At 51.7% G+C, this 26,718-nt stretch overlaps 1 protein-coding gene across 1 annotated transcript in view; it reads right to left on the bottom strand.

Moving 5' to 3' along the window:
* Positions 1-7,925: 7,925 nt before the first annotated feature.
* The window catches only part of MYBL2 (MYB proto-oncogene like 2), a 51,933-nt gene continuing 33,140 nt past the window's right edge, over positions 7,926-26,718 (bottom strand). Inside the window, exons 7-14 of the mRNA XM_019017475.4 lie at positions 24,714-25,001; positions 21,563-21,976; positions 19,096-19,235; positions 14,411-14,510; positions 12,872-12,985; positions 11,367-11,471; positions 9,128-9,277; positions 7,926-8,453 (exon numbers count right to left, since the gene is read on the bottom strand). Of these exons, the coding sequence (XP_018873020.2) occupies positions 8,325-8,453; positions 9,128-9,277; positions 11,367-11,471; positions 12,872-12,985; positions 14,411-14,510; positions 19,096-19,235; positions 21,563-21,976; positions 24,714-25,001 (1,440 nt within the window). The 3' untranslated portion in view covers positions 7,926-8,324. The remainder of the gene's footprint in view (positions 8,454-9,127; positions 9,278-11,366; positions 11,472-12,871; positions 12,986-14,410; positions 14,511-19,095; positions 19,236-21,562; positions 21,977-24,713; positions 25,002-26,718) is intronic.

Here is a 26,718-nt window from a genome sequence, read left to right as displayed (position 1 = left end):
TCTGGGAGGTGAGGAGCGTCTCTGCCCGGCCGCCCTGTCTGAGAAGTGAGGAGCCCCTCCGCCCAGCAGCTGCCCCGTCTGGGAAATGAGGAGCGTCTCCGCCCGGCAGCCGCCCCCTCCAGGAGGTGGGGGACAGCCCCCGCCCGGCCAGCCGCCCCATCCGGGAGGGAGGTGGGGGGCAGCCCCTGCCCGGCCAGCCGCCCCGTCCGGGAGGGAGGTGGGGGGCCCCTCTGCCCGGCCGCCACCCCGTCTGGGAGGTGTACCCAGCAGCTCATTGAGAACGGGCCATGATGACGATGGCGGTTTTGTCGAGTGGAAGGGGGGGAAGTGTGGGGAAAGGAAAGAGAAATCAGATTGTTGCTGTGTCTGTGTAGAAAGAAGTAGACATGGGAGACTCCATTTTGTTCTGTACTAAGAAAAATTCTTCTGCCTTGGGATGCTGTTAATCTATGGCCTTACCCCCAACCCTGTGCTCTCTGAAACATGTGCTGTGTCCACTCAGGGTTAAATGGATTAAGGGCGGTGCAAGATGTGCTTTGTTAAACAGATGTTTGAAGGCAGCATGCTCCTTAAGAGTCATCACCACTCCCTAATCTCAAGTACCCAGGGACACAAAAACTGCGGAAGGCCGCGGGGTCCTCTGCCTAGGAAAACCAGAGACCCTTGTTCACATGTTTATCTGCTGACCTTCCCTCCACTATTGTCCTATGACCCTGCCAAATCCCCCTCTCCGAGAAACACCCAAGAATGATCAATAAATACTAAAAAAAAAAAAAAAAGAAAGAAATGAAATTAAGAGGTACTGGAATGGAGATAGAATTATAATCTACTATTTAATTATTTACCTAAAAAAATAAGAAAATGACCTAATAAAGTATTAGTCTTTACTGGGAAAATAATAATAATAATAATAATGTGCCTTGGTTCACAAAGTTAGTGCATGGCAAGTGGCCTAATTGAATCCATCCCCAGCAATTGCACTCCTAGATATGTATAAACCAGATGTGCATGAGAGTTCACCAAAACATGAGGATGACATGTGCATAACAGCACTATTTTTTTTTTAATTTAAAAGTAACCTTTAATTTCGAAAATGCAAACGTGGAGAGGGCAGACAGATCACACACAAGGCTACCACTTCACACTTGGAGGGTGGCACAGCAGCCGGGCAAAGCTGCTCCTCACTTCCCAGATGGTGTGGCAGCCAGGGAGAGGTGCTTCTTACTTCCCAGACTGTGGGGTGGCGAGGCAGAGGTGCTAACAGCACTATGTGTAATAGTCAGTCTGGAAGCAATCCACACATCCTTTAAGATAATGGGTAAATTGTGGAAGTCACACAATGAAAAACCAATATTGTAAATTTCAGAATTGAGAAGAGTAGACTTTAAATGGTCTCAACACACAAAAAAAGTATGTGAGGTGATAGATATGTGAATTAGCTTGGTTTAATCATTCTACTGTGTATGTATAAACATATCAAAACATCACATCATACCCCATAAACATATACAATTATTTGTCAATTAAAATTAAATTGGCCAGGTGTGGTGGCTCATGCCTCTAATTCATCCCGGCCCCACTTTGGGAGGCTGAGGCGGGAGGATCACTTGAGCCCATGAGTTCAAGACCAGCCTGGGCAACATAGTGAGACCATGTCTCTATAAAAACATTTAAAAAAATTAGCCGAGCGTGGTGGTGCACCTGCAGTCTGTTATTCGGGACGCCTGAGGTGGGAGGATCCCTTGAGCCCAGGATTTCAAGGCTGCAGTGAGGAAATCACATCACTACACTTCAGCCTAGATGACAGAATAAGACCATGTATAAAATAAAATAAAATATAGAAAATAAAATAGAAAATAAAACAAAATGGTCATGAGAATGAACAAATGATTACCCAGATCTACTTGGATGAATCTCACATAATGTGAAATTCTGTTGACATAATATTTAACGAAAATAAAAAGGCAAAGCAAAGCTGGTGTTTGATGTTAGGATGGCGGTTACCCTTCGTGGGTGGAGAGGGGGTTTCCAGTGCTGCTCTTGTTCTGTTGTTTGATCTGGGTGCTGGTTATGCGAGTCTGTTCACTTTGTGAAAACATATCCACAGCCACGTGGGATTCATGCACTCTTCTGTATGAATATTGCACTCCGATGGAAAGATTTTAACTGAACCTCTATCTAACGCTTATGGTTTTTTTCTATGGCACCATACTCCTACCCTGGCTGACAGGTATTGTCATTGGCCGCTGCCATCACATGTGCTGCAGCAGGGAGGCACCTGTGGCAGGGAAGCGCCGCGGGAGCTGCACACTCCATGGATCTGGTGCTCCCCAGAGGCCGCTGCGGCTGCCCAAATCTCAGCTGCCGACCCAGGCCTCCAGCTCCACAGAGCAGGCAGGAACCCTGCCCTACTGGACGGGGCTGCAGCTGCCCAAACTGCAGCTGTGGATCCAAGCCTTCCCGTGCTCTTAGGGGGGCTGGGAGCAGGCAAGATCTGCCTGTCTGGGTGCAGCTGCAGCCACCCGACTGGCGGCTGCAGACCTGGGCCTCCTGCTTCACAAAGTAGGCAGGAGCTGGGGACAAGCAGGATCCCCACCCCTTCCAAGCTGGCGGGGCGGGAGCTCCCTAGGTGCAGCTGCAGCGGCCCTCCCAAGTGCAGGACCTGGGCATCTCTGCAGCCTGCATTCTCAGGCGGGGAATGCTCCCCATCCCTGCAGGCTCAGGGGTGTCTGCTCCCGCTGCTTGGACTCTCTCCTCTCCAGGCACCTGCTCCAATCTGGGAGCAGGGTTGGGGCTGCACCCCAGGGGCCATGAATGGCAGCGGGAGTCAGATTCCTGGGCAGAAGGGGGCGAGTCCCCAGTAAGGCCCCTCCTTCAGGCCGGGGAGGGCCTGAAGGCTGGGAGCCAGCTGCCAGTCCTGAGGACCAGAGTGGGGACTTGTGGTGCCCCCTCCCTGCTGCCCATGGCCACCCACAGAGCAATCAGCATGCACTTCACCCCCTCTGAGGTCTATAATAGTCCCGGGCTCAGCCAGAGCAGGAGAGAGGACAGAGAAAGGGATGACCAGCTGCAGAGAGGAGCTACTGTCTCTGCTGGTAACTGGAGATAACGGGACAAACAGTAGCAGAGAGGAGCAACCTCCTCCAGGGCCTCCTCTCTGCTGAGAGTTAACACTGCAGACCATCTGCCTACAGACAGAAGTTACTCACTGAGGGTCTCCTGTGAACTGTTTTAACACTCAATAAAGTTTCTCTTAATCATGTTCACCTTCCACCTGTCTGCGTACCTCCTGGACACAGGACAAGAACTCGGGTAAAGGTGCCATCAGCCACAGATGTTTCTGGCCAGAAAAGTGACAACCCAAAGATCCAATAACAGTATGACACAGAGGATGGCATGGAATGGGGGATACTAAAATGCCAGACTTGCTGTCCAGATTGGGCTCAAGTCCTGACTCAACCACTGTCTACCATCTTCCCTCCCAGCACTCACCTGAAACGTGGGCACTAATTTCTCCTTTGCAGGGTATATTGTGTGTAACAAAGAAATGAGAAACTAACATGTAAAAACATACTAAGTAATAACAAACTAAGAGCCCATGTTATCTGAGCACCAAGTATGTGCCACGTTCTTCCCAATCCCTTCAACAAGTCTGAAGTTGAAGGATTCTCCCTATTTTACAGCCAAGGAGCCAAGGCTCAGTGCATTGAAGAGACACACAGCTCCCAAGAGCTAAGCTGGGTTTACACCCAAGTCTGTCTGATCCAAAGTAAGAGCTCTACCCAGGACTGCAGGAGGACCTGGGAGAGTCTGCCAGATGCCATGAGCCATATCTCTCCCCAGTGCCTTCAGCTCTGGGGAACAAGATACAGGTATGGTCACAGTGGCTTTGAACTCCAGAATCCTTCACCCCATTCATTTCCCGCAAAGTTCCTGGAACCCTAGGTCTCCTGTTTCTCCCCAACCCTGATGAGCCCATGGCTCAGTGTTGATTTTCCTCAGTGATACACCAGGGTCTGCTGAAAAAGTGGCTAATTAAGACTCCCAAACTACTCCTGGCCTATCAAAACAGGTTTGTGGCCTGCTCCTGCCCCAGTCCCTGCCTTGCTCTGAGAAGCAGGACACTTTATCTTTATCCTGGACCACGTTAAGTACTCACATGTCCCAGTTCCTCATGCCAGCATCTGTATCAGTCAGCTTCTGCTGTGTAACAAACCATCCTCAATCTTAGGGCTTAAAGCAATACTGATTTATTATTCTCATGACTTTGTGATCAGATGGGCAGTTCCTCCAGTCTGGGCCAGACCAGGTGAGGCTGGATGGTTTAGGGTGGCCTTACTCACGTCTGGAGTCTCAACCAGAACAGCTAGAATTCTCACCTCCTTCAGCAGATTCTCCCAGAGTCCCTCAGGGGCAAAGTCAACCATATGACCCACTCATGGGAATAGCTACAGGGAGCAGTGATCCCTAGGGAGCCATTGCTGGAACAATCTACCACAGCCTCTGTATCTGTGAGCCTCTCACCTCCAGGCCATGCTGGTCACCAAATGCCAGACAATCATCTGGATCTTGCCAGAATGGCAGATTCACCCTCTGCCATTTTTTTTTTCCAAGATAGCTTTGCTCTTGTTGCCCAGGCTAGAGTAAGTGCAATGGCGTGATCTTGGCTCACCGCAACCTCCGCCTCCTGGGTTCAAGAGATTCTTCTGCCTCAGCCTCCAAAGTAGCTGGGATTACAGGCATGTGCCACCATGCCTGGCTAATTTTGTATTTTTAGTAGAGATGGAGTTTTTCCATGTTGGTCAGGCTGGTCTCAAACTCCCGACCTCAGATGATCCGCCTGCCTCGGCCTCCCAAAGTGCTGGGATTACAGACATGAGCCACCACGCCCAGCCTCCCTCTGCCGTCTTAACTAAGCCTCATCTTTCCCTCCTGCCTGTCCCTCTCCCAGGCTGACCGCAGCACCCCCACTCCTGTACTACCATCCTGAACTCAGGCCCTCTGCCCCTCAGTGCTATCTGGCTAACTCTTTCTTGCTTGCCACACTAGCCTGGGAAACATCAGGCCTGGATCAATCCTCATGACCAAGTTCCCCAAACTCCTGATCAAACAGCAGCTGGGCCCCCAGCACCTCCTGAGTGGCAACCAATCTGCCTTCCCATGTGGGCTCTCCCTGTCCCCATGATGGCCAGGAGCTGTCAAATCTGACTCCTCCCCACTTTCTCTGAGCAGATGACTGGCCTCACGGTACCCCCTGCTTTACTTCAAAGTTTGTGTTCCCTCTGGCACATTTTATATCAATTGGTTGGTTTATATCTGTCTGCTTTTTAGAATTTAAGCTCCATGGCCAGGCGCAGTGGCTCACGCCTGTAATTCCAGCACTTTCGAAGGCTGAGGCACGTGGATCACAAGGTCAGGAGATCAAGACCATCCTGGCTAACACGGTGAAACCTTGTCTCTACTAAAAATGCAAAAAAAAAAAAAAAAAATTACCCGGGCATGGTGGTGGGTGTCTGTAGTCCCAGCTACTCGGGAGGCTGAGGCAGGAGAATGGTGTGAACCCAGGAAGCGGAGCTTGCGGTGAGCCAAGATCGCACCACTGCACTCCAGCCTGGGCAACAGAGCGAGACTCCATCTCAAAAAAAAAGAATTTAAGCTCCATGAGAATAAGGTAGTTTTTTGGTTTTTGTCTTTTGAGATAGGGTCTTGCTTTGTCACTCAGGCCGGAGTAGAGAGGCACAACCACAGCTCAAGAGATCCTCCCACCTCAGCTTCCTGAGTAGCTGGGACTACAGGCGTGAGCCATCATGCTATCATGCTAAGTTTTTAAAATTTTTTGTAGAGATGGGGTTTCACCATGTTGCCCAGGCTGGTCTCAAACTCCTGGGCTCAAGTGATCCTCCCACCTCAGCCTCCTAAAGTACTAAATTACAGGCATGAGCCACCACACCCAGCCTGGTTTCTATCCTTTACTGCTATATCTTCAGCACTACAACTATGCCAGACATGTGGGGGTAGGGTTGGAGGGTCCCTCAATAAATGTGGTTTTGTTTTTGTTTTTGAGACAGTGTCTCCCTCTGGTTGCCCAGGCTGGAGTGCAGTGGAATGATCTCAGCTCACTGCAGCCTCCACCTCCTGGGCTCAGGTGATTCTCCCACCTCAGCCTCTCGAGGAGCTGGGACTAAAGGCACATGCCACCATGCCCAGCTAATTTTTTGTATTTTTTTTTTTAGTAGACAGAGGGTTTCATGATGCTGCCCAAGCTTATCTCAAACTCCTGGACTCAAGCAATTTGGCCTCCTCGGCCTCCCAAAGTGTTGGGATTACAGGCGTGAGCCACCATACCCGGCCTAGTAAGTATTTATTTAATGCATGAACCAAAGAACAAGCCCACAGCACACAGAGCTCAGTGAGGATGGTATGTTAAGCTTGCTGTTACCTGCAGCCACTCTGTTCTTTACAGCCTCCTCCCTCCAGGACAGGAAAGGGCCTGAGGGCAGTCCCTGGGAATAAGCAAGACCTCAGGCAAGAGAGGGCATGGGGTACAAGCCCCTGGAGCCTCACAGGCGTCAGCTCAGAGTGTAGCCAGTCAACACCCTGCATGTGAATCACCCACTGGTGGTTTGTTAAAAATCCCTTTTTGCAGGCTCCACCCCAGGTACCTGACTCAGAGGGCCCAGGAATTTTCATCATTAGCCTGCAGCGCACTGCATTTGAGTTTGACAAAGTTGTTCCACCGAGTCTTGGTGTGAGCTATAGGAGACAAGGTAATGCAGCCTCCATCCTCACCGTGGGGCACAGGTCATCCACCTTGGGTGACCAAGGCCTGTAGGGAGCGGCCAGTGACAGAGCTTGGGGAAGAAGTTGGGGAGGGGACAGGCTCCATGCTGACAAATCACAAAAGCTCAGGGCATGAGTTAGGTGTGGTTCATCCATGGAACCTGCAGGTGCATGCAGCCCAGCCATATGGGCTGCGGGGTGCGGGGTGCAGGGTGGGAAGCACAGAGCCCCCGCCCCTCCTCAGCTTTAGATCAAGAACTGGGACACTGCCAGGACCAAGCATGGCATGCCTGCATGTGAATGGACAGGAGTAGGGGGACTGTAGGTGGGAGCTCAGCAGGGAGAAAGGGGTGTGTCTGAGGCCAGACACATCTGAACTCTGGCACCCTAATTAACTCAGTCCCCATCCCTCTAGAGTTGGCCGCATCTCTTGCCCCAGGTGAGGACCTGCCCCAAGTCCGCTCAACCTCTGTCCACAGGGATGTTCATGTGCCTGTCCCATGAAGACCGCTGCTGAAAACATCAGTTCCTCATTTAGACATTCTCAGACTTGGCATCTTCCCCTCTTCAATCCCCAGTGACTCTTCCCAACCACCTGCCAAGCACTGTGCTCTGTAGCCACAACCCTAGGGATTTAGGGCCACAAGGGCAGAGGCTCGGGCCCATCCTGGCCTCCTGCTCAGCCTTGGCCAATGGGGCTAGAGGGTTCTGCCCAGCTGCCTTCACCCCTCTTCCTCGCTTACTGGTCTGACCTGGGGGCCACGCTCAGCTTGAGGCAGGGGCTTGTTAGTGGGCAGGTGAGCCACCCAAGGCAAGGGCCAGGCAAGGCCCTACTGCACCAACCCATCGTCCTCCTCCGCCCCCAGTCTCTGCCCACCCCGCCCAACCCCATGGCTAATAGTACTCAGAGCTTTGCAGAGACGCCCACTGGGTGCAGAGACGCCCACTGGGTGCAGAGACGAGAGAAATTGCTCTCATCTCACTGTGCCCCTCTGTGGAAACAGGGTCAAGGGCTCAGCCCTGGGCTGTGCCGATAAGGCTGGCCTCTGAGGATGAGCATTCAGGTCCCTATATCCCAGAAGAGGCCCCTAGGTCACCAGGGAACCATAAGCAGGGCCCAGTAGAGAGGCAGAGTCCAGACCAGCACAAAGAGAGAGGCAATTTTATTCTTCCAAAAAAACTGCACCAAGAGAGGGTGAGCACAGGAGCACCCCTGGCCACATCCCCCATCCTAAGCAGGGTCTGAGATGAGGCCAGGCCTGACCTGGGCTTGGGAGAAGCTGACTGAGCTCCCTGTGGCCTTGGGGAGGGAACCAGGCAGACCTGGGAGTGGAACTTTGTTGTTAGCACCAGGAGCCGCCCACAGCTGGGCTCGGCGACAGGGCAGTGCATGGCCCTGTTGCCTCCACCTGAGAGTCTGGGGAGGGGCTGGTGGCAGAAGGCTCCCTGCAGGAGGTCACCTGAATGACTCGCAGATTCACAGACCCCCTCCGCCCCCACAACCCCTGTAAACATGAGAATGGGCTCGTGACACCCTCAACACCTCAGGACAAGATGAGGGTCCGAGATGTGTGGCTGGGCTTCAGGCGGCCCAGGAGCTGCCGGGCTTTCTCCTGCATGAAAAGCTGGTCCCTGGTCCCCCCGCAGGCTACCGTCTTCCAGGCACTGGACATCTGGGAGGAGGCAAGAGGGTTACATCCAGGCAGGGACTATGTGTTCCCAACAGACCCTGGTGATCCTGGCCAGGGAAGGGTAGAGTTATAAGCCTCCCTCCCCTAGAAGCCAGAGCCTTCCTATTCTCTCTCCACATTCCCTGTGACCCTGGACAAGTCACTTCCTGGCTGTGGGCTTCCTCAACTGTAAGTAGGAAGTTGGACAAGGAGACATGGCCATGCACTGCCCGCCCCGTGCAGCACCAGCCTCAAGGAGAAGCCACAGCCAGGAGGCGGCTGAGAAGGAGCAGTGAGACGGGTCAGCAGCCTGAAGCCAGCCCCTGCTTGAGGACAGACATGTACTAAGCAAACCAAATACAGGGATAATGACTTAGTTACAAGTGAAACCCAGGCCACAAAAGAGAGAATGGCAGAATGGGGGTATCTCTACAGAATGTAGGGTCAGAGAAGGCTTACCCCTAAGGAAGCAGCATTGAGACTGAAATCAGAAGAGTAAGTTAAGCAAATGCAGCCACGGGAAGTAGCAGGAAAAGCACCCAGGCAGAGGAACAGCCTATGCAAAGGCCCTGAGCTAAGAAGGCGGGCACTGCAGGACTCCCAGGGATGGCCAGCACTCAGCCCTGAGCTAAGAAGGCGGGCACTGCAGGACCCCCAGAGATGGCCACAGCACTCACAGGGGCAGGTGTCGTGAAGTGGCTTCGGGGCTTCTGGGCCACTGCTGCCTTCTCGGGCTTGGCCTGCAAGAAGCCCTGGTTGAGCAAGCTGTTGTCTTCTTTGATACCTGACAGGGTGAGGCTGGAAGAGTTTGAAGGCGCAGTTGTCGGCTGAAACCAAAACCAAGTCAAGGAGTCACCATTTTGCCAGAAGCTGTGAAAGGGAAGAAAAAAACCCGCAATCTCACCCCAGCACCACCACCTGGCTGCTGAGACCTGAAAGAGGATACACACTTTTCCAAGCCTCAGTTTCTGCTTTCAGATGGGGAGTTTACATGAGCTTAAGCTTACTTTATACTTAAAAGATTAAGCAAAGGGCCAGGAGCGGTGGCTCACGCCTGTAATCCCAGCACTTTGGGAGGCCGAGGCAGGCGGATCATGAGGTCAAGAGATCGAGACCATCCTGGGTCAACAGGGTGAAACCCCGTCTCTACTAAAAATACAAAAATTAGCTGGGTGTGGTGGTGGGCGCCTGTTGTCCCAGCTACTTGGGAGGCTGAGGCAGAAGAATGGCGCGAACCTGGGAGGAGGTGGAGCTTGCAGTGAGCCGAGATCGCACCATTGCATTCCAGCCTGGGAGACAGAGCGAGACTCCGTCTCAAAAAAAAATTAAGCAAAGAACTTAATCTTGTTCTAAAGAACTTTCTTACTTAAAAAAAAAAAAAATCAAGTAATCAAGTAAAGAAACGTGTGTGCGTTTCAGAGCCTGATTCAGTGGTGTGTCTGGAGGCACAGTCAGGTACGTGGGGGCACATCAGCCCTGGGATGGGTGCCGTGCAGCCCCCAGGCCATAATAACATAATCAATAAATGTGGAGTATTACTGAGCATTATCCAGTAATAACATACTCAATAACGTTGCCTTTGTCACATAAAGCCTCAGGAGGAGCCAAGGCTGTTCCTAGTTTTCCTGGGACCAGAAACATCCACAAGCATCATAAAGACGCAGCTTCAACCCCAAGCACAGCGGAGTTGCACAAAGCCCCTCTCACGCCTTTCCAGTCTCTCTGCTCTGCTTGGCACTGTGCCCTCCTGACTTAGGCTTGGCACCCCTTTCATAGGCTTTTAACTGGGGCTCAGGGAACCTCAAAGATCCCAGAGAGCAGTGATGGTGTCAGAACTCAAACCCAGGCCCACCTGACTCAATCTGTGCTCTTCACTCCCTGCAGTGATGTTTTTTTCTTTGCAGTAACCTGGCTGCAGGTCCCCAGCCTGTCAGAGACCCCTAGCCAGGACAACGTTTCTCTGCAAGGACCGTGAGGGCAGCAGTCTACTTGGAAGATCAGGCAACCCTTAACCTTTGTTCATGACGCCGCCATGCCTCTCACCACCTCCCCACTCTGAGCCAGGGCAAGGCAACTCACCCCATTGTGAGCAGAGAGGGATCAGCAGCATACCCTGGCTTCTGGGGACCCAGGCTCTGCACAGGCAACAACCCCCTTTCTGAGGTCGACCTGACTGTAGCACCCGGCACAGCAAGTCCACTGGCCTGGGGGCCGTATAGCACCCATCCCAGGACTGATGTGCCCAAGTGCCTGGCTATACCTTAAGACACATTACTAGGCTGGGCACGGTGACTCACGCCTGTAATCCCAGCACTCTGGGAGGCCGAGGCAGGCCGATCTCCTGAGGTGGAGAGTTCGAGACCAGCCTGACCAACATGGAGAAACCCCGTCTCTACTAAAAATATAAAATTAGCCGGGCGTGGTGATGCACACCTGTAATCCCAGCTACTTGGGAGGCTGAGGCAGGAGAACCACTTGAACTCGGGAGACGGAGGTTGCAGTGAGCTGAGATGGCACCATCGCACTCCAGCCTGGGCAACAAGAGCGAAACTCCGATTCAAAAAAAAAAAGAAAAAAAAAGACACATCACTGACCCTCTCTGGGAGGGCGCAGGAGACCCAGACGCCTGTTTTTAAAACATGTCCTAGCCGCGCAACTCTGCCAAACAAAACCTTCTGTGAGAGACAAGCAGAGCTGCTGACTGAAGCCATGAGTGGGTGCCCGGACCCACCCTCCCTGATAGCCCCTCCCTGCAGAGCCCAGGGTTCCAGAAGCCCAGTTGGAGAGTTACTACACTAACTCCACCTTGAGGGTCCTCTCCAAAACTCAACAGTTCCAAGGGGCAGAAGCCTTCCAAGGAGAACTCATCCTCCTGGGGGCAGCTCTGGAGTGGGGCATGGGTGGCTGAAGCCTTACCAAGGATAGAGACTTGGGCAGTGTGGACATCATCAGCTTCACATCCTCATCCACAATGTCAAGAGCCAGAGACTTCCGGACTTTCTTGATGGGGCTCCGCCGCAGCTAGGGGTTGGCAGATAGAAGGGGGTTAGGGTGAGTGTCTGGATTCCCCATGGTCAGCACCTGGATGGTCATGGCCATGGATGGTCACAAAACCAGGCCCTGCTGCAGTGCAGACTTGGAGCAAGGCCCAGCTAGTGGGAATCTGCTGTCAGAAGAATGGGGTGGCTGGGATAGTTAGGCCCCATGGCCCCATTAGACTCTGTACCCAAGGTAGACCCTATCCTGCCAGGTGCTGCGACAGTGAGCAGGAACATAGCATGAACCTCCACCACGAAGTGACCTGTTCTCACCCCGAATGGACCAGACACAGCCCCTCAAACAGGCCCAGCAGAGAATCACCCCAGTAACACCTAAAATAGCACCCACAGGCCAGTAATATGGGAACACAAACCCCTCAGGACAAGCCCCTCTACAATGCCTAATACAATCAAGGAATGCCCCATTCCTAACCGTGCACCTCACAGAAGCAGGTCCAGGGTCTGCTCCGATACCAGGGAGTGGTTCTGAGAGTCACACCCCCACTCTACCCAACAGTGCACTCAGCAGGGGCTGCCATGGCTCACAACCATCCCCACCAAGGAGAGGCCAGGGAGGACCCTGGAGGCCAGAGGCCAAGCTCTCTCCACGTGCACATGGGGTGCCAGCTCGGGCAAGTCCCGCCCAGGCTGACCGCCCACCTCCCCTCCTTACCTAACACCCTGTACATCCCACCGTTCCCAGCTCTCCCTTGAGGAGAGCAGTCTGGGAAAAAGGAGCACTAGGAGACTCGAAGGGATCGCGCACTGTCATGAAAGCTAACGACGCAGTGGGAGGGAGGCTGGCATAGAACGGAGGCTTGGGACAGTCCCTTCCCTGCCCCCCTGCCCAGGAGTCCCTGCAGACTCCACCTCACCTGAACCCATTCCCCCACCCCCAGCTCATGCAGCTTGACACTCAGCCAGGCACTGCCTGGCCTGGCTGGCTCATCCCGACCACCTCGCCTCCACCCAAAAGATTCCCTTGGAACCTCCCTTTCTGCAGCCCTTGGTACCCTGTGAATTCAGTCATGGTGTGTCTGTCTAGCATCTGTCTCTGCCCCCTGAACACTAAGGGGAGATCCAGTCTGGGTCGTAATCGCTGCTCCATCCACCACATCCAGCCCAGCTCCACTTGAGCAGGGTCCGAACACAATGCTGGATAAGTAAGTGAATCCTTCAAAGCAGAGCAGAGGAGGGTCCCAGAGACACTGTCCTTATCTTGTCAGTTTCCTCAACAACCACCGTGCAAAAGGGGGCAAAGGGGATATGCTACGCCCCCATTCTCCCCAGCGCCTCACTTTCTACAACCTGTCCCCAGACGCCTCCCCCATGCCACGGCTCCAATTCCCCCTGCCCAGGCTCTCCCACCCCTACCCTACTCACCCCAGGCTTCCTCTTCTGCTTCTCGGGCCTGACGTCGTCCTCGATGATGAGTTCGATGCCAGCCTCAGAGCGCAGCACCTCCTTCAAGTCCTCCTCCAGGTGCGGGGTCTGTGGCTGTGGGTAGGCATGGGGCAGCCCGCGTGAGGCACCACACTCGGGCTGTGTGTGTGTGGGACTGTGGGACCAACCCAGCTGCAACTGGGCTGTCCTGGGTAAGGCAGGAAGGAGGCCTGACACCAGAATGCAGATCTCACATGCACCATTCACAACCACTAACTGCTGCCTTGGACAAGCAGCTGATGACCTTGATTCCCAGGGGCCTGCCATGGCTGGGAGCAGCCCAGAGACGCACTGTAACCCTCACACAGCCCTGTGCAGTAACTGTCATTTTAAGCAGGTAGAAACAGAAGCTCAGAGATCAACAGCCTGGCACACAGTCACACAGCTGCTGAATTAGGATCCCGACAGCTCAAAGCCCAGGCTCACTCAACCCTTCATTCCACACTAATGGGGGCTCTCAAACCCATTTCCCTTTCTCAGGCCTGGGGGTTCCAAGGACCTCTCCAGCTTCAGGCAACAGAGAACAGGGGAGGGAGAGTGCTACCAAGAGCGAAAGGTGCGAATCACAGCCACTCCTCATAAGTCATCCGAAAAGCCCCCGCAAACTTTAATTACAGCTGCTAAGGTCATGAGATTTGCCCTCACACCTGTTTGGAGAGCACGCAGATATTTTAGTACAGAGGAGCCGAATCTCCACTGCAACAGGAAAGGAGCACTAACTAGTGCCTCACCTCGGCTCATGTAGCATGGTCCGTGGGAAGTCTGCTTGACTCAGAATCAGTTCCATGGCAGGCCCAAGGGAGCCTCAGCCCCCAGCCACCTTGGGCTTCATAGGAGGCTCCATGCAGTGGAGAGAGACAGCAGGGGGACCCGCTGCAGACCTTGTTCACAGTCCAGTGCCTCCACAACCATGCCTTTCTCTCACCCTCCACTGATTTCTAAAACACCTGTGTGTTTCAGAAAGCCCAAGGTGCCAACTCCTTTTTTCATAGAGAAAACACAACCATCCCGTCAACTGGGAAGAGCAGGGGAGAAGGGCAGCCTGCACACTGCAGGAAAGACGTCCCCGAGGGGCTTTCCCGTGCTCTGTAGAGAACTGGGAGTTGGTCAGAGACAGGCCAGAGCAGCAATTTGCCACTTCTCTGAACTAGGCCCAGTGCTTATCTTTGCCTGAAAGTGTTTAAGTTATTTGTATTTCACATCAGTCTCCCCCATCCTGAGGCTGAGTGTCACGGGATACCACCATGTCTCTAGCACCAGCCGGCGCGTGCTTGCAAACTCAGGTGCTCAGGAGCAGTCGGGGGAAGTGACAAAGAGCAGCCTCAGCTTCCCCATTTATATTATCAGGATCTCTGCATCTTCTCAGGAGAAAGAATCAAATGAGACCTCAGAGGGAAGGGTCCTGTGGACTGAACATGGTTGGATGAACCGAAGGGATCCCACTGTGCAGAGATCCACGGCAGCGACCACACCACGTACCAGGGGCTTCAGGGGTCCGTACTTCTCCAGGGCGTTCTTGAACGGGGTTGGCGTGTGGGGAGTGTTGTCCATGGAGTACTTCTGATCTGGGGTTACAAACCTGCCAGGGGCCAGAACGGGGGAACTAGTGACAGGATAGGGGCCGATGCCAGGCACTCTGCTGCCCTGGCTCCACCTTCCCCCAGTGCGACCTTTGGCCCCAGCACAGGTTCTCGTCCCATCCCTCTCCCCACCCTGCAGGTCCAAGTCAGGGGCTCGGGGGAAACAGAAGGGAGAGGGGAGTCTAAGAGGGGCCAGGAGCCCCAGACGGGTGGCAGATAGCCAAGAATGCTGCTCAGTCATGGTCCAGACTTGGGACTTTCCAGAAAACAAGGCAGTCCATGGCCACACTTCAGGAACAGTGAGAGGGGGCACGGAGCAAGGTGGGAACCCAGGAAGATCCCATCCTGCCCAGCTCTCCCTGGAGAGCCTGTGTGAGAAGGATGGTGGCAGCACAATGAGGGAAAGGAGGGGCAAGAGGTGAGGCCAGCATCTTCCCAGGTCTCCCAAGAGTTCACCGAGGTGATGGACACGTGGAGGGAACCCTTCAGCAGAATAGAGAAAAACCCAGGATGGTCTGGTCCAGAAGCAGAACTGTAAGATGCTTCTATCAGATGTAGACCCACTATGGGTGACTTCCACCTGCCCTAGAGCAGGGGGGCAGAAAAGGCACCTCACGCCCCAGAGCGCCAGGGCTGGTGGTATGGGGCTGGGCCAGGCTGGCTGTGGGCAAATGTCAGCTCTGAAGGAAGCTACCAGGTTCCACAAACACGAACCCTTGTGTGCTGGTATGTGACCTTAGTCACCTGGAGATACCACCATGGCTGACTCTCATGGCATAACCAGGGCACTTAGAGGATGAGAGAAACATCCCAGGTAGCCAGGGACCTTGGTGATGAGGCCAACTCCTAGAAACAGCAGCCTGGGGCCTCGCCGCCTCCACTTCCCGCAGCTGGCCAGCCACTCCATGGGGAGATAAAAAACTAGAACAAATGCAGACCATTCTTTTCTTCCTTCCTCAGGACCTAGAGATTAGGCAGGGATCCACAGTCTCTTCCCAAACCCTTGTTATCCCCCATCTGGGACACACAGAGATCCCCCTCTGTAAGGAAGAGTGAAGACAGATAAGCACAAGTCAAATGTACACATCTTACAGTTCAAACCACAATTCACAGAGGTGAATCTGAGCCACTCAAGCATCTCCATGGGACATGGAGTTTCTGAGGAACATGAGAAAATTCCAGAACCTCTCTAATTCGTGGCATCAACAAGGACTAAGAGCACACACATGGCCGAAGGCAGTGGTTCACGCCTGTAATCCTAACACTCTGGGATTAGTGTTAGGCTGACAGGAGAGGATCACTTGAGGCCAGGAGTTAAAGAACAGTCTGGGTAACACAGACTCCATCACTACTAAAAATAAAAAAATCAGCCAGCCATGGTGGTGCTTGTAGTCCCAACTACTCCAGAGGCTATGGTAGGAGGACCACTTGAGCCCAGAATTCAAGGCTGCAGTGAGCCATGATTGCACCACTGCACTCCAACCCGGGTGACTAAGAGAGACCTTGTCTCGGAAAAAAGAAAAAAAAGAGTGTATATACACACATTAGAAAACTCAGGGAGAGGCCGGGCCTGGTGGCTCACCCCTGTAATGCCAGCACTTTAGGAGGCTGAGGCGGAAGGATTGCTTGAGTCCCAGAGTTCAAGACTAGCCTGGGCAACACAGTGAGACCCTGTCTCTCAAAAAAACAAAAAAATTAGCCAAGCATGGTGGTGCACACCTGTGGTCTCAGTTAGTTAGAAGGCTGAGGTGGGAGGATCACTTGATCCTGGGAGGTAGAAGCTGCAGTGGGCCATGATCACACCACTGTATTCAACTTTGGGAACAGAGCAAGACTGTCTCAAAAAGAAAACTCAGGGAGGCTGACTTGAAAAGGGAATTCAAAAGATTGCTTGGAGATAAAAAATGCAGCTCTGTAAATCAGAGAATTCAGCAAGTTGGAAACCACAGACAACCAAACTGGTGAATCAGAAAACAATCCCATCATGTTCTCCGAAGATTAAGGAAATGGCTTAAGATGGTGAAGAGGCGTATGAAGACGAAAAAGACACAGAGACCAATCCAGCCTATATATGAAGGAATCCCTAAGGTAGGAGAAGGGGCAGACAGGGAAAGAAAAACTAAAGAAATAAACACTTCCTCAGCTCAAGGTTTGAATCTTTAGTCTGATACGAAAGCCAGGCGGGGAGAAAAATAGAGAAATACCACACCACCATACAGCCTGTCAAATTTGAGGGATAACTAAAGAGATTCTCTACAAAGGAATAACAGCTGGATTACAGCTCACGCCTGTAATCCCAGCACTTTGGGAGGCCAAGGCAGGCCATTTGAGTCAGGAGTTCGAGACCAGCCTGGCCAATATGGCAAAACCCCATCTCTACAAAAAAATAGAAAAATTAGCAAAAAATATAAAAATTAGAATTCATCGCCAGCAGGCCCACACTACATGGTTAAAGGATGGCCTTCAGAAGGAACCAGATGGAAATATGGATCTAAAGAGGAATGAAGCACTGGAGATGCTTCTTCCTATGGAAAAAAGGAATTGGAAGGAGGCAACAAATGAGGCCACATGGATGAGAAAGAAAGGGAGAGAGAGAAGTATCAATGCCTTTTGTAGTGACAGCATCTCTGTTTAAGGGTTTAGATGCGAAGTCCAAGATTCTGGTTTGAACGGACAATCATTTCTCACGAAACCTATCTAAGTTACGCTTTAGATCAACTCTTTAGAGACTGATTTCTTTTTTCTCTCTTTTTTTTTTTTAAAAAAAAAACTAGAAAGAGAGTCACGCTTTGTCACCTAGGCTGGAGTGCAGCAGCCAATCATAGCTCACTGCAGCTTCAAACTCCTGGGCTCAAGCAATCCTCCCACTTCAGCCTCCCGAGTAGCTGGGACTGCAGGCACACACGGCCACGCCCAGCTAATTAAAAAAAATTTTTTTGGCTGGGAGCAGTGGCTCACACATGTAATCCCAGCACTTTGGGAAGCCGAGGCGAGTGGATCACAAGGTCAGGAGTTTGAGACCAGCCTGACCAACACGGTGAAACCTCGTTTCTACTAAAAATACAAAAATTAGCTGGGTGTGGTGGCGCGTGCCTGTAATCCCAGCTACTCAGGAGGCTGAGGCAGGAGAACTGCTTGAACCCCGGAGGCGGAGGTTGCAGTGAGCCGAGATTGCGCCACTGCACTCCAGCCTGGGTGACAAAGCAAGACTCCATCTCAAAAAAAAAAAACAAAAAACTTTTTTTTTTTTTTTGGTACAGACAGGGTCTCCCTATATTGCCCAGACTGGTCTTAAACCCCTAGTCTCAAGTGATCCTCCCACCTTGGCCTCCCAAGCGCTGGGATTACAAGTGTGAGCCACTGAGCCGGACTTTGGAGACTGATTTCTGACTAAGGGATTCACAAATCTTTTCCCGAAATTATGTATCACTATCAGGGCTAAAATTCCTGAGCTGATTTCTGAATCACAAAGTAGCGATTTCCTCCTCCAGCAAATGTATCAAGCAGAGGAATAGTTAAGCAACTCTCTCTACCTGGAATTTAGAATCATGATGACCCGAGGAAGTAAACTTATTGTAAAAGCACTTCCATTGTAAAAGCAGGCTGGCGAGCAACCTGTACAGGCTTCCAGACAGAAAACGCCGTGCTCCATAAGCTCAGAGGACAGGAATGCAGTGTCCACTCTTGATAGAGGGACTGGGCACTTTCGCCCTGCACATAAGGCTGTTCAAACACAACGAATTTGCACCTGAAACCTTAGGAAGGGGAAGAGATTATGTTTTTCAGGCTAATTTGGACTCTCCATTCCTGAGACAGAAAATTATCAAACGAGGGCCAGGTGCAGTAGCTCACGCCTGTAATCCCAGCGTTTTGGGAGGCTGTGGCAGGAGGAACACCTTAAGGCCAGTTCAAGACCAGCCCAGATAAAGTAGCAAGACCTCACCTCTTAAAAAAATTTTAGCCGGGTGTGGTGGCTCACGCCTGTAATCCCAGCACTTTGGGAGGCTGAGGCAGGAGGATCACCAGGTCAGGAGATCAACACCATCCTGACTAATACGGTGAAACCCTGTCTCTACTAAAAATACAAAAAATTAGCCGAGCATGGTGGCGGACGCCTGTAGTCCTAGCTACTCGGGAGGCTGAGGCAGGAGAATGGCATGAACCTGGGAGGTGGAGCTTGCAGTGAGCCAAGATCGCGCCATTGCACTCCAGCCTGGGCAACAGAGCAAGACTCCATCTCAAAATAAATAAATAAATAAATAAATAAATATTTTTTTAATTAGCTGAGCATGGTGGCATGCACCTGGAGTCCCAGCTACTCAGGAGGCTGAGGCAGGAGGATCACAAAAAAGGAAACTATCAAATTAAAAAATACAAATGAGGAAAAGCAAAGGTGGAGCCCAAAACTATATTGATAAAAATGATAAATCGTGGTGGCCAGAAAGGAGAGGGCTTTCTTAAAACAGTCTTCAGTGTTATTCCAAGGGTGCCCCCTCCCCACTGTTCCACCACTGGTCCTGAGGCCCATGGTGTGGTGTTGCTGAGGGAGAGGACGGCGAAGGTGGAGGGCACTGCAGCACTCACGCAGCATGTTTCTGGTGCAGGGGTGTCTTGTCCCGGTGCAGTGGTGTGGTGACCACCACCTTCTGGCTGCACACTGGGGTGGATGTCAGCGAGGGGCTCTCCAGCTCCAATGTGTCCTGTTTGTTCCAGAAGTTCAGAAACTGCCAAAGAAGAGAGAGGGAACAAGACAAAATGATGACCTGCATGTGTATCCCTGAGACCTCAGGGGATCATGGGGAGAGATCCTTGAGCCTCTCCCCCAAAACATCTGCTCTGATACTGAGGTCCCCTCTTGACCCATCAGACACCCGAGAACAAGGACTGGGACAGATCGATGCCAGGAGCCCACCAAGCAGGTTCACACAGGCCTCTGGGCTTCCGTCACCCTAATCCTAGCTTTTGCCATCTCTACTCGAGTGCTGACGACGCAGTTAAGGCACAGGAAGCCAACTGTGGGAGAGTGGCTCCTTCTCAGAAGAAATAAAACTAGCTCTGAACTGACCTGTGAAGGCAAAAGGCATGTGACAGTTGTAGTGATGCTGGTGGCGGTGGGGTTATCATTTAGAGGGCACCTTCTCTTGCCAGTGCTAAGCACTTCACACAAATAATTTCAATTAGTTACCACAAATCCTGAGACATAGGCACTATTACTATCCCCCTTTTACAGATAAGAAAACCAACGCTTAGAGAGGTTTTGAGTCTTGCACTGAGTGCTAGAAGTGAGACTCAAATCTAGATCTAAGCCAACATCCATCCTTTGAAGCACCCCCCTCTCTTCCCTCCCTGCCCTGAAGGTGCTATAATAGAGAGCCATCTGCAACCCTCAGGGTCACCACCCTGAATGCGGTCTCTGGAGTAGAGCGGCCACCACGCTCCATCATCCTGAGCTTCCCAAATAGTAGCTGAGGGACCCGCTGCCTTCCTTCTCCAGCCAGCAGCCCTCACTTGTGGCATGTTACAGGCTGACCTGTGTCTCCCCCAAATTTACATCCTGAAGTCCCAACTCTCAGCACCTCAGAATGGGACTGTATTAATACTTGGAGATAGGGCCTTTAAAGTGGTTTGTTAGGCCAGGTGCGGTGGCTCACGCCTGTAATCCCAGCACTTTGGGAGGCTGAGGCAGGTGGATCACTTGAGGTCAGGAGTTCGAGACCAGTCTGGCCAACCTGGTGAAACCCTGTCTCTACTAAAAATACAAAAAAAATAGCCGGGCATGGTGGCTCATGCCTATAATCTCAGCTACTCAGGGGCCTGAGGCAGGAAAATTGCTTGAACCTGGAAGGTGGAGATTGCAGTGAGCTGTGATCGTGCCACTGCACTCCAGCCTCCGGCCTGGGCAACAGAGCAAGACTCTCAAAAAATAAAAATAAAAAAATAAAGTCATTAGAGTGGGCCCTAATCCAATAACGGGTGTCCTTATAACATTATAAAATAAGAGGTTTTACAAGAAAAAATAATAGATTAGGAACAGGTGACCACGTGAAGACACAGGAGCCGCCAGCATCTACAAGCCAAGGAGAGAGGCCTTAGAAGAAACCAGCATTGCTAAATTTCTTGTCAAATCCACCAAGTCTGTGGTACTCTGTTAAGCAGCCGGAGCAAACCGACACAGGGTCTCTCTCAAAATGCCACTAGCCATCCTGACCCGTGATGACAGGGTGGCCTCCTGCACCAGGCCACCTCAGGGCCTCGCTCTCTCCCACAGCCTCACAGGAAGAACAAACCTAATGAGAGCCAAAGCCCTAAGTTATACCTAGGCCCACCAAGGCCCTGCGCCACCCCTCACCACTCCACACATCCACTCTGTCCTTCCTTTTCTGTGCCTTTGGTCAAGGTGCTCAAGGAGACCCAGCCCAGACACCTCTCTGCAGGAAGGCCAGGTGCCCCCCATGACCTCTATCTCAGAGAGACCCTGGCACCCATCCCGGTTCCCGAGGCTCTGTGTGTTACTAACAGAGCACCCAGGGGCAACACCCAGAACAGTGAGTTCTCAGTGACTTCGCAATTGCTATCACATGGCACTTCCCACACTCTATTCTGGTTAATTCATTACAAGCCCATCCCCAGCACTGGCTATCCCAGGTCTTCCCAGGACCAGGCAGGGCCAGCCAGTGCTGGGGACAACCCATCATCTTCATCTTTGCTCCCCAGTGCTGGCAAGTCTGCTATGAAATAGGTTCCATACATGGACTGAACAAACACGACAGTTCTCTTCCTCTCCTTCATTACCCAGTTACCAGCATCCTCCTTCTCCTCCTGGCAGTCTTCCTGGACTTGCCCAGACTAGATACACATATGCAGCACCGTAAGCCTTCTCTTTCATCCTGATTATCACATTTTCTGAGTCTTTTTTAGTTAACTGGTCTTCCTACCAGAGCATAAGCTGCATGAGGGCAGAGCCAGGTCTGGTTTTGCTCACCCTTGCCCCAGCACTGAACATTAGGTGTCTGTACCGACCCAATAAGCAGCCAGAGTAGGGTCCACGCACCTGGGAGGGCGAGAAGGGCAGGGTCTTAACAGGTGTGCTCTTGGGCGTGAGGCTGTTACAGGAATCAAGGAAGGACAGACTGGTGCTATTCTCAGTGACAGGGGAGAGAGCCACACGCCTCTTCCTCTGCCGCTTGAGCACAGAGGGCGGCGTGCCAATGCCAGAGCCCCCGACTTCAGTGCTGGGGGAAATGGGGATCAGCTCGCCCCGGCTGCTCCGGCTCAGGTCTGAGATGGTGTGGCCATCCAGGCGGTACTCGGTCACGCTGGGCACTGGGGCGGCAGGCTGGCGGGGTGGCAGGACTTGCTGCTGATGTGACACTTGCAGCTGCACTAGGCTGTTGTTGATACTGTCCTCTGCAGATGGTTCCTCAGGGAGGTCAAATTTACTCAGGTCACACCAAGCATCAGGGTCCTGTCCAGGGAGGGAGGTTAGGAATTGCAATTACTATGCTCTTAATACAAAAGGACTCATTCATCAAGGGAAATACTTAAGTGTCAAGTATGATCCCACAGCCCAGGACCAATCATTAATATTTCATGCATTTCCTCAAAGTTTTCCATGACTATACATCTATATTTTCATAGATTCTTTTTTTCTTTAAAGAGACAGGGTTTCACTCTGTTGCCTACGCTGGAGTACAGTAGCACAATCACAGTTCACTGCAGGCTTGAACTCCTGGGTTCAAGTGATCCTCCCGCCTCAGCCTCCCAAGTAGTTGGGACTACAGACATGTACCACCATTCTCGGCTAATTTTTTATTTTTTACTTTTTTTTGAGACGGAGACTTGCTCTGTCGCCCAGGCTGAGTGCAGTGGTGCAATCTCGCTCACTGCAACCTCCGCCTTCCGGGTTCAAGCAATTCTCCTGCCTCAGCCTCCTGAGTAGCTGGGACTACAGGCGTGTGCCACCACACCCATATTGGCCAGGCTGGTCTCGAACTCCTGACCTCAGGTGATCTGACCACCTTGGCCTCCAAAAGTGCTGGGATGACAGGTGTGAGCCACTGCACCCGGCTTCAGCTAATTTTTTAAACTATTTTTTATAGAGACTGTGTTTCACTGTGTTACCCAGGCTGGTCTCAAATTCCTGGGCTCACGTGATCCTCTCACCTCAGCCTCCCAAAGTGCTGGGATTACAGACATGAACCACAGTACCCAGCCTGCAGATATTTTTATAGAACGAAATATAGAGCAGTGAATGGGATGTCACTCATCATTGATGCCTCCTTGGGGCAGCTCACAAAAGTTATTTCCAATCCCCACAATTCTGCTAGGGAAGCATTACTTTCCCTTTCATACCAAGGAAGCTGAGCTAAGAGGATTCGGTCTTCCCGAAGTTACTCAGCTTCTAGAACAAGCCCGTGAGTCACTACAGGTTTTCCTTCCTTTACCCAATAAATCACAACACAAACCAAAAGGCTTCTGGACACAGAGGCTTCCACTTTGGTCTTTGGGTTCTGGCTTCTGAGTGGACCCAGACACTAAAGCCGAGTTCTGGTTCCCTGGGGTAGTTCACTCCTAAGGGTGGAGGCCAGCTGGGGGGCAGGACCGACCTCAGGCCCACACCCCAACTCAGGGAGGACCCAGCACTGACAGTGTCTGGTAGACCAGAAGTACATCCTACAAGGACCACTGAAGTGGACAGAGCAGAGGAGGGAAGATGGGATTTCCACGCATGCAGTAACTCCAATAGGCGCTGAAGGTCATTGTGGAAAGAGCCTGAGCTCTGAGCCGGACAGCAAGGTCTAACTCCTGTTCCTGGAGGTCACCGGCTGTGTGAACCTGGCCAACTCTCCTAACCTCTCTGAGCATGGGGTGCTCTCTCTGTTGATGAGTCCACTACCCACCTCACAGGCTGTTAAAGACCAACTAAGAGCCTACACATTAGGTAGCAAGTGATGGGCCTGGCACGTGGCAAGCACTCCAATGTTAGGTACTATAATTACTCATTAAGCACTGGCTCTGGCAATCAGTGGGTGCTCAATACAAGTGAGCAGTGCCTGCCAAGCAAAAGAAAACAGAACGGTCTGGGGCAAAGGGAGGTGATGCTGTGGTACACACAGTGTGCCAGGCAAAGAGGGGACAACTCTCATCTCAACACTCCCCTCAGGGCTGGGGGAGGGATGGGGCCCAGTGCTTGCTTCAGAGCTGTGCTGAGAATCCAAGAACATGCTAGTGCCTCTGACACTCCCTGGAGGTGGGGGCACCACAGACAGACCCTGCAGCTGGGTCCAGTCCCAGCCACTGGGGTCAAGAGGTGAGACTTAGAGTAAAAAAGGCCTGAGTAGATGGCCCCCCAACCCTTCATCGGATAGTAGCAGGAGCATAGCATGGCAGTCAAGACCACCAAGTATACTTGCTGTGCAACCTTGGGTACACTACTTGACCTCTCTGAGACTCAGTTTCACCTAAAAAACAGAAATGACACACCTCACAGGATACCACGCAGACTGTATGTTAAGCTCAGACCCTGGCAGTTAGATGTTCTAGGATGGGAGACACCTGGGTGGAAAGGCGAACACGGACCTCCATACTGAACTCCCCACCCTAGTGACCAGGCCTCTGGTCTTTCACCTCCCAAAACCCGCTCTACACAGCAGGCCTGGCCGATGCAGCCAGGAGCCGGGGTGTCACGCCAAGAAGCCCTCCTCAAAGGACACAACCACACAGCCAACACAGTAACCACAACACGGGCTCAATGGCTGCCCCACCCTGAGTAACCAGAACCCACTCACCACTCCAAGACCAGCACCAAGCCCTGGCATTTCCTGGGCTCCTCTTCAGGGAGACCCAACCATGTGTGATGCCACAAATACCACGCTGTCCTGTGCTGTCACCTGCCAGTCAACCTTTAGGACTCAGTGCAGTGCCACCCCCTCTGGGTAGCCTTCCCACCCCGCCCTGTGCCATACCTAGAGGTCAGATGCCACCACAAACTCCTGCTGCACACACCAGGAGCTCCCCAAGGATAGGGACTGCATGCTGACAACCCTGGTATCCCCAGCCCTTGGGTCAGGGCTAGGCATTCAGCATCAAGTGAGTAACTGTTAGCAGGGCGATGGAATGAGCAAAAGGATGTGGGCCCGAGAGAGAAGCACTTCCTGCTGGGGGTGTTCTGTGCTCACTGTGAAGTGTTGTGACCAACATACCGACTCGATCAAGTCCAGGGCTTCAGAGAGGCTAGAACCCACAGCGGGGATGAGGAGGTTAGCTGCCTCCACCACCCACTTGTAAGGCAGGCTCGTTTCTGGCGGGGAGCCTTCCTGGTCCTCACGCTTCGGGAATTCCTCCAAGGGCTCTGGTGTTCGCACTGCATCCAGATCTGTAGGGATGGGCTCCTGTTCCTTCGATGTGGTGGCTGCTGCAAGTTCCTCCTCACTGCTTTCCTCTTCCTTTATGGTAGGAGGGACGGAGGGCCAGTTGGTCAGAAGACTTCCCTGTAAGACACAAGAATACACCATTTGCATTTCACTGAGATATAGACTATATAGTAGTTTCCAGCTAAAGCACACAACCTGAATCTAAGAAGGAAACTGTGATGAACCCAAATAGAGAAACATTCTACAGAATAATTAGCCATACCACATACTTCCAAAATGTCAACATCATGAGACTAAGAAAGGCTGACTAAAGAGATAGGACAACTAAATGCAATGTCTGGTCTTAGACTGCATCATGGACAGGGAAAAATGGAATATAAACTGTAGATAAAGATCCTGAATTAGACTTAAATTCCCTGGATTGAATATAACTTTATTGTGGTTATGTAAGCAAATGGCCTTATTCTTAGGAATCTATGCTACATAACTAACTCTCAAATGGCTCAGATGAAAGAAGTAATACACAGAGGTTGGGTGCAGAGGCTCACGCCTGTAATCCCAGCACTTTGGGAGGTCGAGGCTGGTGGATCACCTGACCCTGTCTCTACTAAAAACGCTGTCTCTACTAAAAACAAAACAAAAAAAAAGTAGCCGGGTGTGGTGGCAGGCACCTGTAATCCTAGCTACTCGGGAGGCTGAGGCAGGAGAATTGCTTGAACCTGGGAGGCAGAGGTTGCAGTGAGCTGAGATCGCGCCATTGCACTCCAGCCTAGGTAACAAGAGCAAAACTCCGTCTCAAAAAAATTAAAAAATAAATTTTTAATGCTTAATAAACATTAAAAAATAAAAAGACCAGGTACAGTGGCTTATGCCTGTAACCCTAGCACTTTGGGAGGCTGAGGCAAGTGGGTCCCTTGAGTTCATAAATTCAAGGTTGCAATGGGCTATGATCACACCACTGCACTCCAGCCTGGGCAACATAGCAAGACTCTAATAAAAAAAGGGGGGCGGGGGAGGGCGCTGGGTGTGGCGGCTCACACCTGTAATCCCAGAACTCTGAAAAGCTCAGGCAAGAGGACCCCTTGAGTTCATGAGTTCAAGGTTGCAGTGAGCTATGATCACGCCACTGCACTACAGTCTGGGGTACAGAGCAAGACCCTGCTCATTAAAAAAAAAAAAAAAAAAAAAATCACGCGTGTAATCCCAGCACGTTGGGAGGCCGAGACGGGCGGATCACGAGGTCAGGAGATCGAGACCATCCTGGCTAACACGGTGAAACCCCATCTCTACTAAAAATACAAAAAATTAGCCAGGTGTGGTGGCAGGCACCTGTAGTTCCAGCTACTTGGGAGGCTGAGGCAGGAGAATGGTGTGAACCCGGAAGACGGAGCTTGCAGTGAGCCGAGACTGTGCCACTGCACTCCAGCCTGGGCTACAGAACGAGACTCTGTCTCAAAAAAAAAAAAAAAAAAAAAAAGGCGGGGCGTGGTGGCTCACACCTGTAATCCCAACACTTTGGGAGGCCAAGGCAGACAGATCCCTTGAGCCCAGGAGTTCGAGACCAGCCTGGGCAAACCCCATCTCTATAAAACAAACAAACAAACAAAAAGTGAATTTTATTCTATGTAAATTATACCTTTATAAAATAAAGAAAAAAAAGCTACCAAACTGGGAAAAAATAGTTACTACATGATAAAGGAGTAGCATCCTTAATATACAAATAAAATGTACAAACCAGTAACAAGATCAAAAAAAAAAAAAAAAAGACAACCAAGCCAAATAACAAATTAAGGGGTAATTTGTTACTCACCCTCATTAATAGTAAAAGAAATGA

This window comes from Gorilla gorilla, chromosome 21 (genome assembly GCF_029281585.2).
Source record: "Gorilla gorilla gorilla isolate KB3781 chromosome 21, NHGRI_mGorGor1-v2.1_pri, whole genome shotgun sequence".
In the NCBI taxonomy this organism is placed as follows: domain Eukaryota; kingdom Metazoa; phylum Chordata; class Mammalia; order Primates; family Hominidae; genus Gorilla; species Gorilla gorilla.
Note: the sequence above shows the minus strand (reverse complement) of the source record. Positions and strands in the feature narration are given on the sequence as shown.